Genomic DNA, 17,500 nt, shown 5'->3' with positions numbered 1-17,500 from the left:
TAACCGCTGACCTGATGCTACATTCCCCTTTTTAAAGAAAAAAACAGAAATTACTGAATTTAACAAACTGTAACAATAAAAAACTCGAGATAACGCTGCAACAAGAGCAATGTGTCCTTTTCTGCAAACTGAAAACATTATGCTTTAGTAAAAAGCTAGAAAAAGTCTGCTTTGTATCCAATACTTAACATAGTCCTTTAATCTCTGCGGTTCTCTAACTGTCCAACTAGACCGCGTGGTAGTAGCCATAGACATTCCAGCTGGCGGTGTTCCAGGATTCTCGTGGGCCACTGTAACAGAGGACGGCTCAACTTTGGTGTCAGTCAGATCCTCATGATTCGAGACGTCCGGTGTAGGGGTGATTTCCGGGATCTGAGACTCTTTACTTCTCAATAAATGTCGACGGTTTCTTCGGTACCCTCCGGCACGCGCTGTTTCAACCTTGTGAGGTCTGGATGAGGGAAGAACCTGTGAAAATCTAGCACATCTAGCATATTTCCACTTGTTGCCTTCTCTAACACTTACAATCTCACCATCCCTCAATGGTGACAGTCCCCCCGCTGTTTTGTCATGCTGTAGCTTTTGCTTTCTTTGTCTTTCTTTTAGCTTAGGGAGGACCTCTTTAGGGTCATTGTATTGAGGTTTCAACATATCTTCAGTCACTGCAATTGAGGTTCTCAAACGTCTGGCCTTTAGCATTTTGCGAGTGACAGGCCAGTGACAGGTTAACTTCCTCCCCCCGCCCAGTACCTCCCCCCCCCCCCCACCAAAACACACATACGCACACCCTAATGTAGCACCAAAGTTTCTACTGAAAATTAACCTTAAGTTTTCAAAATAAGATGGATCTTACCCACAAGACAGCTTCAGTAGTAGTTGGTCAGCAGTACTCAGGGCCAGGACACTCAGACATATATCATGGCTGAAAGAGACAAGGGGGGTGGGGGGGGGGGGGTGTTTTCCGAGGAAGTTGTCTCAAAAACCATCAGAACAGTCGCATAGACTGTTAAGCTAAAACAAAAGTATTAATTCCAACGGAGGAACTACAGGGCATTGCGCTCCAGTCCTAAGACTCAGGGACTCACTAATCTCAAAAAAATTATAACGGACAGTACCCGAGGGGTGCACTCAAGGAAAGGTTGAGGCACAGTTTGCCGCCGAGGCCTTCAAACCAAGACCCTGCTTAGGGGCTGTTTACTTAGAGGCAGGAAGATCCTAGCCGTGAGGCGAAACAACTTTTCGTTAGGTTCAAAAGATAGCCTGTGTACAGCCGCCCCTTACCTCAAAAAAATCGGAAAGGAGCTCCTTTCCGATTTTTTTGAGGTAAGGGGCGGCTGTACACAGGCTAAGCAAAGATAACCCGTTGAACTTCACGAGGTTAGATTGTTGGAACAGAAGTAAAACAGCTTTATGGACCAAACAGCCTGGCCATTTTCAAAAACATTATAACGCTGAAAACAAAACAAAAAAGGCTTAATTAAGCAATAAATCATTTTTTAGTTCTTAAGGATGAGGTCGCCTTTGATGTCGGGTGGCTCACTGCTTTTATAATCCACTGATTAATTTTGGCGCGATTTTATGGGCTATTTTTGGTCACGTGGTACCAAATCGGCCTCATGGGTTATTGACTCAGAGCCCATTCGGTCTCGAGGAATAACAGATAAATACGCCCCGTCCGTGTCGGCCGTATGTTTTTTCAGTGGCAAGAAAGCATCACAGAGTCAACAAAGTGAGTCTCTTTTCAGTGCTTATCTTCCTTAATAATTTAAAATGAAAGCAGTAAAAACAAACTTGTTTTGCATAATCCAGTTAAAGGACCCTTTTGAGCTGTTCGCAAATGACAGTTCCGGAAAATACAAAGAAATCAATAAAATAAGCTTAAGCTATGAAACGAAGCTGAGAAAAGTAACTTGATTACAGTTCTTTATGCAGTCATAGCTGTCAGATATGGAAAAGAAAACTTCAAAGTGTCTTCGAAAATATGTCTTTTTTGTTACTTTCATCATGGAGAAAAGAGAGAAAAAAGCGTAGCGGGCCATGAAAGCGATAAACTGATCGAATCGTACAGTGCGCAACCAACTACAGAGCAACAGTTCGAGTCATATTCGACTATCGGGCCATTTAAAAGCTTTACTCAAGTAAATCCGGTCAGTCAACCTGCTCTTACAGATGGGCCTTACTATTTCTTCTACCTTTCCTTTCTGTGACTTCACTATTTTCGTACTTGTTTTGCCATCTTTTGACTCGAATATTTGATTTGCGTACTTCCGCGCCAAAGGTGCGCGTGCGAGAGTATATTTTCCAGCCTTTGTTTTTTGTATTTTATAGCCCGGATTGCTCGAATTCCTTCCTTGTTTTTTGTGAATATCAAGAAAGATAAACCCCCTTAACGCAAAAACGTTCAGCTACTTGAGTGCATAAGCATGTATACTTCGATTTACTGGCTATCGGCTTATATAGAAACTGCTAAAAACCTGGAATTGGGTGGTAAAATGGTCATAGAGGCATGAAGGTTTTAGAGGCAAAAAACGAGGGGGAAGACCAAAGGTCCTGAATAAAGCAGGTAAAATAGTTTTAAAGAAGGGTAGATACAAAATAGGAGACTCCACGAGGAAGCTCTCACATAGTTAGCAAGCCAAGTCCAGAAAAGGTCATGAAAAGCTGTTTAAAATGTTTAAAATTAGAGGCCCCTGAGATAGCCAAGAAAAACGCTCTGCTTAGTCTGCCAAGTAACGCCCAGCTCGTCTCAAATTTCTCAAGAAGTACAAAAGCCTTTGCCGTGGGAGGGGGCCGGGATGATTATCTTTTCTCGATGAATGCCCAAAATATATTCTTTTCAGCTGCCTGGGCTCCTGCGCACCAGGTGATAAGAGAGCTCAAAGTGGATCATCTGTGGGTCTACACGCTGTATCCCAATTCATACAGCAACGGCTACAAAATGTGATTAAAAAAAACAAAAAGGGTATACCAGTTACTGAAATTCGGAGTACATGTTTTCGATAGAGAAATATACATCTTCTGGAAATTTCATGTAAAAATAAAGGTTGGATCAAAAGTTATAGAGCATGAAATTGGAGGAACGAAATTTTGGGACACCCTGTACTTTCCTAACTCTTGCAGCGGCAGTTGGTGATATCGTTGGATTCTCGTTACTTATCCATTAGAAACGGTTTTTTTGAGTAGTTTTCAACCAATGCTGCGGTAAAACATTAACTAAAAGCGCTGCTTTTCCCAGTTTTGATCTATGGGGCGTTGCGAGGGCTCATTTGACATGAGAGCCTGTCAAGCCCTGGTCCAATCACAGTTTCACAAAAAAAATCACCCAACAATGTGCTTGTTTGCGTCATTCGCACGCACGCTCACCTCTTGTTTTATAGACATAAAAAAATTAACCAGAGGATTATAAAATAAATAAACCCCTTTCTGGCTTATTAGTATATCGGAGGATAATGCCCTTCGCTGCGAGATTGTCTTCAAAATTTCACATTTCCCCTCGAAGCTTCGCTTCTAAGGTAAACGTTTATGTTTTGGAAAATCTCTCAGTCGCGGGCATTATCCTCCGATATATACAGCTGCCGGAAGGGGTTTATTTACTGAGTGTCTTCACTTATTCAGCTTCCGCTTAGTGCTTTATTTCCTTTGTTGTATACGAAGAGGTTTTCCTCAGTATTTTCTTTGATTTGAGATGTTCTGCAAAGGCTTTTGCGCAGTGCCCTTTTTAAAGTTCAGATATTCCGCCATCCTCTCCGGTTCATTTTTTAAACTTCCCAGTCTGATAGCATCTTATTTAACGGCTTTTACCACACTAACATCAGCTTCTGGAAAAACAAGCTCAATATATTCCTCCATCCTCTCCGGTTCATTTTTTTAACGTTCCAGTCTAGCGGCATCGTTTTTATCTGCTTTTACCACACGAACATCAGTTCCTAGATAAAAAAGCTTTTTCAAGCTGGTGCATTACCACATCTAACTGCCAGGTGAAGAGGAGGCGTGCGTTGTGCATCGCAGACGTTGATATTTTGCACCCCATACCTTCAACAGGAGATCGATTATTTTACTGCAATTGCTGTTCAAAGCTGAAAGGTGTACATTCACCTTAAATATTTACATCCGCGTTGTGTTTAAGTAACAATCTATAGAGGTTCTCGTTCCCCATTGAGGCACACAAGTCCAAGGGTGTATATCCATCATAATCATGAATATTTAAATCCGAATGGTGTTCAAGTAACAATCTACAGAGGTTTTCGCTACCATTTCTAGTACTCCAGTGCAAGGGTGTATATCCATCTTCATCTTGAGTATTTACATCCGCTTTGTATTCAAGCAACAATCTACAGAGGGTTTCATTTTCCGTTAAAGCGCACCAGTGTAAAGGTGTATATCCATCTTCATCTTGAGTATTTACATTCGCTTTGTGTTCAAGTAACAATCCATAAAGGTTTTCGTTGCCCTCTCTAGCACACCAGTGCAAGGCTGTACATCCATCTTCATCTTGAGTATTTACATCCGCTTTATGTTCCAGTAACAATCTACAGAGGTTTTCGTTACCCTTTCTAGTACTCCAGTGCAAGGGTGTATATCCATGAATATCTTGAATATTTACATCCGCGTCATGTTCAAGTAACAATCTGCAGAGGTTTCCGTTCTTCGTTAAGGCACACCAATTCAAGGGTGTACATCCAGCTTCATCTTGAGTATTTACATCCGCGTTGTGTTTAAGTAACAATCTACAGAGGTTTTCGTTATCCCTTCTAGTACTCCAGTGCAAGGGTGTATATCCATCTTTATCTTGAATATTTACATCCGCTTGGTGTTCAAGTAACAATCTACCGAGGTCTTCGTTACCCTTTAAGACACACAAGTGCAAGGGTGTATATCCATCTTCATCTTGAATATTTACATCCGCGTTATGTTCAAGTATCAATCTACAGAGGTTTTCGTTACCCTTCCTAGTACTCCAGTGCAAGGCTGTATATCCTTGATTATCTTGAATATTTACATCCGCTTTGTATTCTAGTAACAATCTATAGAGATTTTCGTTGCCCTCTATGGCACACCAATGCAAGGGTGTATATCCATCTTTATCTTGAATATTTGCATTTGCTTTGTGTTCAAGTAACAATCTACAGAGGTTTTCGTTGCCCTCTCTGGCACACCAGTGCAAGGGTGTATATCCACCTTCATCTTGAGTATTTACATCCGCGTTATGTTCTAGTATCAATATACAGAGGTTTTCGTTACCACAGTCAGTACACCAGTGCAAGGGCGTATATCCATGATTATCTTGAATATTTACATCCGCTTCGTGTTCAAGTAACAATCTACAGAGCGTTTCGTCACCTTTTAAGAATGATTGGTGAAGGGGTGTTTTTCCATAGGTATTTTGAATATTAACCTTTGCGTTGTGTTTAAGTAACAATCTGACAAGGTTTTCGTGACCGTTATTGACTGAAACGTGCAGTGGCGTGCACCCAGTACTAATATGGACATTTACATCAGCTCCATGCCTTACAATTAAGCTTGCTGCCATGTAGTTGTTCCAGTCAGCTGCTAACATTAGTGGCGTTTCTTTGCCTTCTCTCCTTTGGGCATTAACGTCGGCCCCAAGATCAATGAGGGTCTCAATAAACTGACTTGAGGACGAACGACTCGCCTGCAGCAAAGCTGTGCAATCATCGTCTGATCCTGGGGCACTGATATCTACACCGTCATTTAATACAAGTTCAACTGCCTGTTCGACATCATCATCGCCCCACTGCAGCTCAGTCAGTCTGCTCTTGTCCTCAGCTAACTTTTCAAAAATCCTTTTGATATCAACATGAAATGGGTTTTTTCTCTTTCTAAGAGACAAGAAGTCAACTGCCGATTTTCCTATAAATTCTTTAGCGTTTTTTCCCGTTTTTGTAAGTTCCATCTCTTCTACAAAGTTGTCAAAAAGGCCACTTGCTTGTAAGACAATGTTGTATTTTCCTTCAAAGACAGCCGCCTGGAGCAGATTAAATCCATATTGTTCATCCACTTGCAAGAAAGCTTTTCTTGAGAGTTTCTTTAGACAGACCTATGATAAAAATGACCATGGTTTGAGCAAAAATAATAAAAAGGAAATTCATTTGCCACTAATTTTTAACTGTCCTTATTGCAGATAAGAGATTAATAGGACTTCACTGTATTCATATTGCAAATGGACACATTTTACACATGTTATGGTGGTTGGTTGCTATGGTTAAAATATATGGCGTCATTGGTAACATAAGGGCAGGCTACTTAAAAACAGAAATGTGAATTTTGTTAATAATTCTTACTGTGATCAAATTCACAAATCGCAACTGTGATAATATATGTGAAGAAACGTGCGCGTTACACAAATTTTAATATCCTATTATTCTTATTAGAAAACTATCAACGACAAAAAGATCTGTGGAATGTTATTTGTCGAGGGAAGAACTGAGCCAAAGAAGTGTGGGAAAAGCAAGCTGCAAGCAGACAGCAACGGTATTTACCGTAAACTTCCGAAAATAAGCCTAGAATTCCAATGTAGGCTTAGATACAAGCTCATACGACAATGTAAAGGTCGCACTGTAATGTTCAACATTATCGGTATAGAATACAACAAAAGTAAGGGAATGTCATCTGAAAAAAAAACGCTTGGCAAGAAGCACATGCAATCTAATATCTTACTGGTTGATGAAGACTTGGCCTCGCACCATTCTTCAGCAACAACTGCGCTATGGAGTGGTGGTTTTGACGTTCAGCTTTTTGCAGAGGTGTGCGTTGAAACTAAAAACGTCACAAGCAGAGTAAATCGTGTTACATGCCACGTGCTATTTGCCAACAAGACTGAAAGAATATTCTTACTACCGGTATGTATACATAAGGTAGTAGATGTACAACATATAGTAGTTTATGCTCACTGCATACCCATTACCACATCGCGATAAACTAAGTTATGGCAGGAGACCTCGACAACTGTGGCAACAAGGTAAGCAGCAGGTGACAAAGTTGGCCCCGTCAACCGGCACCAGGGGAGGAAGGTGCGGCGACAAAAGCTTCCTTGACCGGAACGTTGGCCAAATGATCCTCGATAGATGCAAAACACTGGAATTTAAGCAGAAGGACCGCAAAGTATCATGGCCGCCCCGGAGACATGAAAGCACGGCAGAATCTAAAGGTTTAGAGTCCCATTTCGTGCTGCGCTAGTTATGTATGCAGTGAGAATAGCCAAGTCAATTTAATTGGCCAACTTAGAGGGAATCATGTGTGAATAATAAAAAAAGAAACCAAGAACTTCCCTTGCCCCACCATTTATTACTCACCCTGTCTTTATTGTTGACGTTCGCTCCGTATTTCAAAAACAGTTTGACCGCAGATTGGTGTCCATACCAAGAGGCAAGATGAAGAGGAGTCAAAGAAAACTATGGAAAACAGGAAGAAATGACGCGGTTAAAAAAGCCATACTAATAATGGCCTTTTATGAAATAAGCTTAGAGTCTGCTATTGGATTAATTTTTAGAGGCCTAGTTTAGACCAAAGCCATAGCATCTCTACTTTATCTTCTTCAGTTTACAAGGAGCAGTCAAAGAATAAAACTAAACTTTAGTCCAAATGCCACGTCGCAGGCCACTTTCCAGTAGTATAGGGCGCATCACCGAATTATCCTTTTTTTCGATGGAATCTTATTAACATGCAGTGGAAATCATTACCGCCGATGACGTCATAGCCATTTGTCTTTATCTCATGAATAAAATGCAGTGGGTTCTCATTATCGCACCTTTTGTATATTTGTAAGGTCCAGTTTGAACATCGAACTTTTCATGTACCGAACCTTCTCCCTTCAATTAAGTACACGAGGAGATCGATGTTTGAATGAACAAGTCCGATGTAGACCATTGAACATAGGCTCACAAATCCTTCACCGGTTTAACCTGTTTGTCATCTTCTAGTTTTATTTTTCCAGTTTGACAGATTTTCCAGTAATTTTTAGGTAGATGAATCTCTTGTTTTGATTGGTCGACTTACAACTAAAAAAGTATTCATACGCCACTTCCACATTTCCCTTTTTATGCAAAATTTTGGGGGGCGCTAAGGTGCATTATGGGAAATGTGGAAATGGCTTATTGGTTGAAACATATTGTCGAAGGAATAAGCGCTAACTCGTCTGTGACCTAAAATCACTGAGCCCTAACGTTAATTGATTATGCACGTTTATTTCCTGCCGCTGTCATTGTCCATTGCAGACAACGCATTTTCCTGGTTCTGGTTCACTGATTCTTGGCACAAAAATTGTGCATAGTGATGAGTATGGAAGCAAACTAGCTCTTTCTACAACCAAAAAAAATTTCATTTTCCCTCATCACTTTTTAATTTCTCTATATTTCTATTGTTTCTCGTCTTCCAGCACCACCAGCACATTTCTGTCGTCCCTCCACGACCACCACCACCACAACAACAGAATTTTTTTCAGGCTTCTCTACGCAAATGCATAAATTGTGTTCACTGCGACGATCATTTCTTCATTTTCAACAACTTTATTCTTTGTACAAAAATACACAGGTTGGATAGTTTGCCCCGCAAATAGCTGGACAGCTAGTCTTGGCGGGGCAAGACAAGTACATGAAAACACAATTATCTAATAAAAACAAAAACCTTTAACTATTAGAAAGCGTTGCAGATTGCAGCAGAAATAAATAAAACTTTTTGTAGTTTGTTCTTTAATTCTTCAATTTCATTACGCAAAGCTTGATTTTCCTTTCGTAGCTTGTCTTTACCAGTCATACTGAATGGTTTTCAGAATACGTAGGTTTAGGATAAAAGAAGAATTCGTGAATTAAGATCGGAGCACACAGAACACGTCTGCACAGCTCAGTGCACACGCGTGATTATCCACCACCACCACGACCACCACAATTCGATTGTTTTCCGCCCTCATCCACCACCAGCCTATTGTTTCTACTGTATTAGAAAAGCACAAAAAGAGAAGATAATGACAATCCACCTCTTTTTTTTCATGAGATAAAGACAAAAGGCTATGACGTCGCGACGTTAACGTACTCCATTGCACGTTGATGAGATTGCACCGCAAAAAAAGGATAATTCAGGCCCCATACGACTCTTTCCATTACAACTCGGTAAAACAAAGTTATATGTTTTCATTCTAAACACTAATTCTTCATTACGAAAATGCAGATAACACTGAACATTTTTCAGGCTCCTGAGGTAAACACAAACAAACAAACACAAAACAGACAAATAAAATAACTAAAGTCATTTTCAGTTTCTGGTTCGCCTCAGCCTATTAAAATTTCAAGGCGGAAATTCCTTCCAAGTTCAAAATAAATTAGGTCTCCATAACTTTTCAAAACGACAAAGTTGTATATTTAAGAAGTTTGATTGTGATCCTCCGGATGAGTACAGTACTGAACTGAATAGTAAGGTTTTTGACCACCAATGCATAAGTGATCATCAGAGTCACCTTCCTGTGCGAGAGTCATCATCAGAGTTTTTCTTGACCCTGCAGACGTCCTTTGGGGTTCGTTCGTCTGGAATCCCAAAGGACGTCTGCGGGAGGCTAACAGAAACCTTGCTTTGTTACATCTTCGCGTTTTGTTATTACCATTTATTGTTTTGGTGCAAAATAAACATACTACACTTGCTGAAAATGATGAAAATTTAATAAGCGCCCAGCCTCGAATAAGCGCCCACCTCGAATAACCGCCCACTCTCAAGGTCCAAATATTTAATAAGCGCCCAGGACGGTTAATATAATCGAATAAATACGGAATCCGGTAAAGTGTGAACATAGCTTAGGCATTCTACAGAAGAAAAGTTATGACTTAGAGATATTTTCAGCAACAACAATATGCTATCTGTCAATCACGCTTGTCACTACCGGCCGATTAGAATGGTGTGTTGGTTCATGAACGCAAGGCTTCTGCTCATAATCTACTAAAACAAGAAAAGAATGTAAGAATCCGTAAGCATTAGATTTACATAGACTGGGGAAGACTTAAACCTGATCTCTTTGGTCCACATCTTCACCACTTTCAAGAAGCATTTTAACCATCTCGTATTGTCCCCTGGCAGCAGCCTTGTGTAGAGGGCCTCTTGAAACCTGTTTCAAAAAATTAATATCCTTTTATCAGAGAGAAAAAAAATCAATTAATACTCCCACCAAATGATGCTTTTCACATTTGCACATATTTTGCTTTGTTTAAGTACACAAAGCGTGCACACCCAGTATTCTTTTTATCGCAGTGAACTTACTTTCGCTTTCCCAGCTCTCTCCATATGGGTCAGGACCTGCGTCTTGTCCTAGGATGATTAAAAAAGGAAAAATATACATTTAAAACCCGATCTACAATGAAGTTCTACGAAATCACTTCTAATCTGAAATTACAAGGCAAACGACACACTCTTGACTGCCCATAACATTGTTTCTTAGTGTATTCAAAACCCTTGGTCTAAGAAACATCAATTAGCTAATGTTGGAAATTTCTACGAAGATGCAACGAAAAATTACCGACCACTTTCCTTTAAAACATAGGCACGTTTAACGTGCATGAGCTATTTTGATTGCTTCAGTCTAACCGTATCAACAATCTACTGTTTTAGTCCTACATTAAGACTATTTTTTGCGCGAAATTGGGTATTGCTGTTCATTAATGAAAACGCGAACCGCTGCGCACAGCTGAGTCGCTCCTAATACTATAGATTCAGTTTTTTTGTCTTTCTTTCAGACATCTGTTGCAAAGTAAATAAATTGTTCCAGCACTTTGAATATCAACTCACCAAACGTTGCTTCAGTTAGAGGGAAGACTCGAAGGTTTCAAGATTTCTTCAAGGTTTCTTAAGATAATGAAGCTCATCGAATATCGAATAGCTAAGAAATGTCACGATTTTCATCATTGTTGTAGATGGTTGTATCATCATTATTCACAAGGTTGTCACGTGCGAATCTACTTAATGAAACAGTCTTTCACTCTGACGACTTGATTCTAAAAGTGTTATAAGTTATTGCTTCTTAAGAAAACAGCCTTTACTTAAGGTACTAGTTATAAAACTAAAGAGGTTTTCAAATATTCAAGTTACTATTATTATCGTGAAAAGACATTCTGCATGAGATATACAGTCAGACAGTTTGCACGTAAAAGTGTTGGACTGTGCCCATTTCGTAGTTCGTACTTAAGAGAATTCGATCACACAGTGATCCAGTAAGCAGGATTATAAAAATAACTCATGAACACAGTTTGCAAGTGAAGACGTTGGACTTTGCCTCTTTTACAATTCGTAAATAAAAGAACGTAAATTGTTTACTAGGAAGTTTGCTCAAACGGTTTTAAGAAATCACCTCGGCTTTACAACATGTGCAATTAACTTATGCTTCATGCAACCAAGATGGCGGTCTCAAAGTGCCCTTGATGGACCTTAAGCAACGTCATGTTTAGACGCCAAAATCTATGCGTTATTGGTTCCTATAAGCATCAACTCATAGTACCTTCAACCTTATTGGCCCCTGCAACAGACGTCCGAGCACACAAAGACACAAAGCCACAAAGATACATACGCTTAAACCACTGCCATGTGAGGTATTTTTTCAAAATAGCTCAATCATTCCATTATAATATTTTCATACAATTCCAATTTACAAGGCTGTGCTCTAAGAAAAATTGAAGAGAGCCCAGTGCTCTGAATCTATAAAATCTAGGGTGCCCAGCATATGATTTGTATGAAAATACTAAGATTTTCTACTCGCCCAAGAGCAGAAGTTGGGTGCCATGGACCACCGGGCTCTGCTAGAGTACAGCCCTGAATTTATATTAAATGAAACCCAACCAGTCTTTCTCTTCGATGTTGTGTAAAAGAACTGGGTTTGAAAACTGTCATACTTTTTTCCGAGCTATTATTTCTGCAGATTGTACCCCATGAAACAGCTCGATTTCTTTTCCTTTTTAGCCTTTACTTGTTTTAATTTTTAGTCCCAAGCACACAGCACCTACCTCAGAATCATCTGGGCTTGTGTCAGTTAGAAGTGAAGCTGCTTCTTTATCTGATTCAGTTGAAGGTGACACGCTACGGCTGATTGCTAACACAGAATAAAATAACAAAAACACGTATTGAATTCATCTTTTGTGAATGCACTGTTACAGAAAATACCCTCAGCCAGGTACAATTACTGCATTACTGCACATGAACGTGAACGTCAACTAACAGCCACCTCTCTTGAACTAAACGTTACAACATCTTTTTTTATAACATGCTAAATGTTATTTCGATTAAAATATTATATGCATTATCATTAATTTGTCTCTTTGTGCAAACTGTTTCAGGGAAGTAATTTGAAGCTCAGAAGGTTCTCTATTGCTCTCATGTTAAAGATTCCCCCCGCAGTGAAACACCTTACGACGATGATCATTCTAGCTGTCAAGTACCACTGCCATAAGCAACCAACCTTTACACAAAATGTCATTGGCCGGGCAGTTTCTTAAAATGTATAATCTAGTTTACAATGTTGTTATACAAATTTACCATTGTATTAAGTACTTGTTTGGATATTGCAACAAACCATAACACAAAACGTCACAAGAATTATTGGCAACGGTTCCATACGTTGAATTGTTCATTATCTCGACTGAAGTCTCTAAGATGACCGCTTTATTAATACGATGTATATAAGTACTTATGAGTACACTGCTACAAAGCACTAGCAGAGAATTATCTCAATTTTTTGTCCAAAGATAATTGCCCAAGAAATTGTGCTGAACCAACTCACCTGACTTTTCCATAAGAGATTTCTTGCAAGTAAAATAGTTTTCTTCCTCAATAATAGTCTTTAATCTGAGTGTCACCAAGTTGATTTCTTTCTTCATATCATCAGTTACCAAAAACCTCTCTGCAGCTTCATTCAGGACACCAGAACAATAATCATTCCACAGACTTTCCAGACTTTGCAGGTCAGGACACTGACCTTTTATTACCAAAGATCCCATACCCACAGATGTTAAAGTAAAGTTGTAAGTATCTTCTACATGCTTAATGAAGTCACTCAATCCGCTGGCTGTAGAAAGCTTGTTTCTTTTATTGTACTTCAAGTACACTTCAAGTTGTTGTCTTAACATTCTATCCACGACATCCTCCAGTTCACTACTTAAATCACGTGGGGTGATCGACATCTTAATAGTGTTCGCTGCTTCTGAAAATTATTGATTAAAAGCATATTACAGGGGCACCCAACGACTGTTTTCTGTAAAATATCTGTTCGGAGAAGCAAACATTACCTAGAATTTTCTACTACTTAAGGACGGCTAAAAATTTCTAGACAAGCGCTCCATTCATGTACAATTTTCTAAGCTCAACTAATAAATTCCTTACGACTTTCTGAAGTTTAACTTTTCACATTTCACTCTCAAGGTTAGGCTATTTTCCATAGAAAAAAGGAAGCCTAAAATTTTCGGATTCAAAAATGTGATGGAAAGAGGAATCAGAAAAGTTTTCTCCTTCGTAATACGTTAATTATTGCATCTAATATTTTCGAGAAAATAATACTGAATCCCTCGTAATTTCAAGTTCCCCCAGGATGACCGAACAGATACAAAGTTTATAGCGCCGCTTAGAATGCGTTTCTAGATATCTGAAAGTACTCTGGATAGCCCAAAAAGAGTTTTCAGTGTATTTAGGAGGACACCGTCGTTGGATGCCCCTGATATTAACTACAAGTCAATTACTGCTTCTTATTACTATTCAACAAAAAAAAATAAACTATTTACTAATGTATAAGGAAACTCAGTGAGGCTCCTCAGCTCTTTGTTTGAAAAAGCTTTTACAAAAACAGAGCATTCTTATATAGCTATTCACCATTTTCACATACATCTTGTACGCATCTTGTTTACCCCCCAATTTCTCCTGGGTTTTACACTCGTCCCAAGAGAAATTGAAGACAATGGTTATGCAAAATTTTGGGAAGTAACCAAGGTGTGTGGTCTATCTGAAAATAGTGAATAGCAGAGAGACAAAAATAAAAACATTTACTTTTTAAATGGGCCAAAAAATTCTCAAGAGTTTATTAAAACAAGACACTAAAACACCTAAAGCACCTTGTCAATGTAATTCAATTCCATACCTTGGTCAGAAGTATGCCCAGAAATGCTAGGAGTATGGCAAATTAAGGGAGATTCTTCACTTAATCTGGCTGCATCATCCTCAGTTTTAGGCTGTTCATCAACTGGACATTGCTCTCCTGGGAATCCAGAAGCTGAAGCATGAGCTTTTGCAATGGGCTGCTTTTCATTGACAGAAACATCCTTTGGTATATCAGAAGCATCTGGTGTGAGAACAAGCCTTTATTATAAGCTTCTTCCAAAATATATTTATATACAACTGTATGTTTTGTAACCCATTCACATCTCCACCACTGATAACTACTCATGTGGAACCACCTCCTATGTAACACTAAAAAAAAAATTTAATGGTCACAGACAACTGTGACCCTTAAAGTGGTGGAGACCCTTATTCTACACATCACAGACCTTTTTATGCATTTACAACTTTCAATACAACTTTAAAAGGTGTGCACAAAACATTTAAGCTCAAGAAGCAATAGGAATTCAGAATAAATTTGATGGTAAAAACATCATACCTTTTTAAAGTACTATAGATCCATTTTAAGATTGCATTTCAAAATGGTAATCCTACACGTTTATACAGTCAGCTTTATCAAGCTTTGAGCTACATTATTAATAAGGAAAGTAGGCATCTCAAAATTTCAAGACGCCAATTTAATTTGCAGGTTTGTCACCTCCCAACACAAAACTGACTGTTTTTGTAATTGTTTTCCTTCAGTGGAAGTTTAAAAATAACAACACTGACGTTCAAGTATGGCTACATGCCCCCCCTCCCTCCCTCACCATAAACGAATTGAAGGTACATGATTTCTTAGGAAAATAACTGAATCTACTGGGTAAGGATTGCAAAGAGGTACATTATTTTATACAGAGTGTATGTCTTGGCCATATTTATCTAGCTTTCAATAAAACGGTAAAATATTCTGGGACAGTATGTACATGTACATATGTACTAAATTTGCAAAGAAAACTGATAGAACCTGTGTGTACACTCGACAATTTGGTCAAAGAACAAAATGCATTCAGTGCTTGTGAGTGCACTGCACAGCTCTTACATTTTGCATATATTGTGCCAAAAAAACTATATTAGTGTATTATGTCTGGTACAACATGAATACAGTGTAATTAAGTACATCAGCACTCAACAAAAATAACTCTTACCATAACCCATTCTCTGCATTCTGTTCACAAGGGCATCACATTGCTCCTTCCAGCTGTACTTCTCCCCATAAGATACTCTCAGTAATTTTATCTCTTGAAGCCTCATTCCATGCCTGATACGAATAGCTTCTATTGCTTTTGCCCATTCTGCAGGATCATCGGAATTCATTATGCATGTATGACCATGAGGAACATTCTCTAATGCTTTGGCAAATCCTGACCTACTGCCTACAAGAATGGGTAGTCCTGCAGACAAGGCCTCAAGTGCAACAAGACCAAATCCCTCTGATTTTGATGGCATTATGGCAAGGTCAGCTTCGCACAGCAAATCTTTCAGTGTCTCTCTACTTTGTATAAATTTTCTAACAGTCAACTGCGCTACCACAATACCACTCTGAAGAAGTTTTTCTCTAACTTCTTCTTGCTTTCCTTCAGGCGCTCCAACAAAGATTAGACGATATGGTTTGTTTTTCAACCGTTGATCACTAAATGCTTGAGCAGCAATGTTGTATCCTTTGAGTTCAAAGTCCTCATCATCCCCACGACCAAATAACAACACTTTAAATTCACCATCTTCATTAGGATAATGTTTTGCCACTAAATCCCCAAACTCCCTTTCAAAAAGGCCTGGAGTAATGGACAAAACATCTTGACCTGTCTTAGATCGCTGTAAATATGAAGAGTATGCTTCTTTTAGTCTGGGTCCCACAGGCACAATAAGATCAGCAAGTTTGCAAAGTTCAACTTCTGATTTGTGTTTTGTTTCACCTTTTGAAATGGGGTTACTGTAGGATTTGAAACTGCTCAGGTCCTCTGGAGCAGTGTGAACCACTTGTACCCACTTACAATTTGGAAATTGAGCAGAGTCTCTAATGAATTGCACTTGCCGACCAAGTTTAACACCATGGCCAACAACAATGTCCATGACATGGTCCTGGGGTGGGATGCTCAACCAATCAAGACGATCATATGCTGCACGTTTTTTTGCCTCAACAATAGTGATTCCATAGCCATCTGCTTCTCTTATTTCTTCAGTGTTGCAAGCTCCCTCCGGGACTAGTAAAGAAATCTTCACCGCTAAATGATTTGAAAGGTGAATAGCAAGCTCTCTGTTTATGGTTGACAACCCACCAGCAGATGAACCCCACTCACCACCAAGAAGAGTAACATGTAGCACTGGAACGCTGGAGTCACCATAGCAAGCCTACAAAGAACAAATATGACAATAAATAACAGTAAGAACATAAATGTCAACTGTTGGTACTTTTGTTCAAGAACCACGCCCACTTAATTTGCTTCAGTCTTTTACAATAAAAAATTATGATAATTGTTTAATCTAATTCTTCACATTGATCCCTGGTCACATAATTAATAATAACTAATAAAAATGAAAGAAAACAAAGTAACAGCAATTATTTATACAAAAATTTGTTTTCATCTACTATATACGTAAGTTGATACAATGTAGGGGTAGAATAGCCAATTTTTTTTTCACTCCCCCACCCAAAGACCCCCAAACGACGTCTAGAAAATTTCATTTAAATAGAAATAAATTAGGCATATCAATGTTATTTCTTTCAGATTTCAGTATTATTCTTAAAACAGTGACATGCGCTTTGATAAATTAACAGCTTACAATCAGTATATTTTAGGGGACGAGTTTTGTTTTAGAGTTTCAAAATATGAGAAATTCCTTCATAATCTAAAGGTCTATCAGGCATGAAACAAGTTATGAAGTGGTTGTATTTTGGCATATATTTGTCACTTTCGTTTTTTTTAATACAATGATGCAAACATTAATAATTATTAGGTGTATACATACGTGATCATAGAGGTAAATCAAAGTTATGCACCAAACAAACAAGGCATAACCATAAATTTCTTGGATCTTGTGAACTAAAAGCACCCTTATATAATTATATATATGTCAACATATAGGCCGACGACTGTCAAGTCAACATGTTGACCAAGCCCCATTTAATTATGGTTAATATTAGTAAAGATGACAACCATGTCAGTCACCAAATGCCAGCTAAAATGTCAACAGCATAGTATAACATTCATGAATAAAGTATAACTTTTTGTAACAAGAAATAAAAAAAAGAATTAACCTCTGAATTGTCCAGACTCCTTGTTGCTTTCATGACCTCAGGCTAATCAGATGAGGCAGCCATGACTGATGAATAGAAGGGGAATACAAGTCCTTGCTATAGTAACATATTAAT

At 38.8% G+C, this 17,500-nt stretch overlaps 2 protein-coding genes across 2 annotated transcripts in view; both read right to left on the bottom strand.

Moving 5' to 3' along the window:
- Nucleotides 1–3,576: 3,576 nt before the first annotated feature.
- On the bottom strand, nucleotides 3,577–6,958 carry LOC140937425 (uncharacterized). The gene is made up of 2 exons (XM_073386981.1): nucleotides 6,679–6,958; nucleotides 3,577–6,058 (listed from the first exon to the last, which is right to left on the bottom strand). The coding sequence occupies exon 2, from the start codon at nucleotides 5,912–5,914 to the stop codon at nucleotides 4,097–4,099; it is 1,818 nt and encodes a 605-aa protein (XP_073243082.1). The 5' UTR covers nucleotides 5,915–6,058; nucleotides 6,679–6,958; the 3' UTR covers nucleotides 3,577–4,096.
- A 5,755-nt stretch (nucleotides 6,959–12,713) lies between these two features.
- Nucleotides 12,714–17,500, bottom strand: part of LOC140938315 (uncharacterized) — a 6,509-nt gene continuing 1,722 nt past the window's right edge. The window contains exons 2-5 of the mRNA XM_073387811.1: nucleotides 17,387–17,451; nucleotides 15,276–16,479; nucleotides 14,114–14,314; nucleotides 12,714–13,186 (exon numbers count right to left, since the gene is read on the bottom strand). Coding sequence (XP_073243912.1) covers nucleotides 12,714–13,186; nucleotides 14,114–14,314; nucleotides 15,276–16,479; nucleotides 17,387–17,419 — 1,911 coding nt within the window. The 5' untranslated portion in view covers nucleotides 17,420–17,451. The remainder of the gene's footprint in view (nucleotides 13,187–14,113; nucleotides 14,315–15,275; nucleotides 16,480–17,386; nucleotides 17,452–17,500) is intronic.

The sequence above is a fragment of the Porites lutea genome, chromosome 5 (genome assembly GCF_958299795.1).
Source record: "Porites lutea chromosome 5, jaPorLute2.1, whole genome shotgun sequence".
NCBI lineage: Eukaryota > Metazoa > Cnidaria > Anthozoa > Scleractinia > Poritidae > Porites > Porites lutea.
The sequence above is the reverse complement of the archived record's forward strand: the minus strand, read 5'-3'. Positions and strand labels throughout refer to the sequence as shown.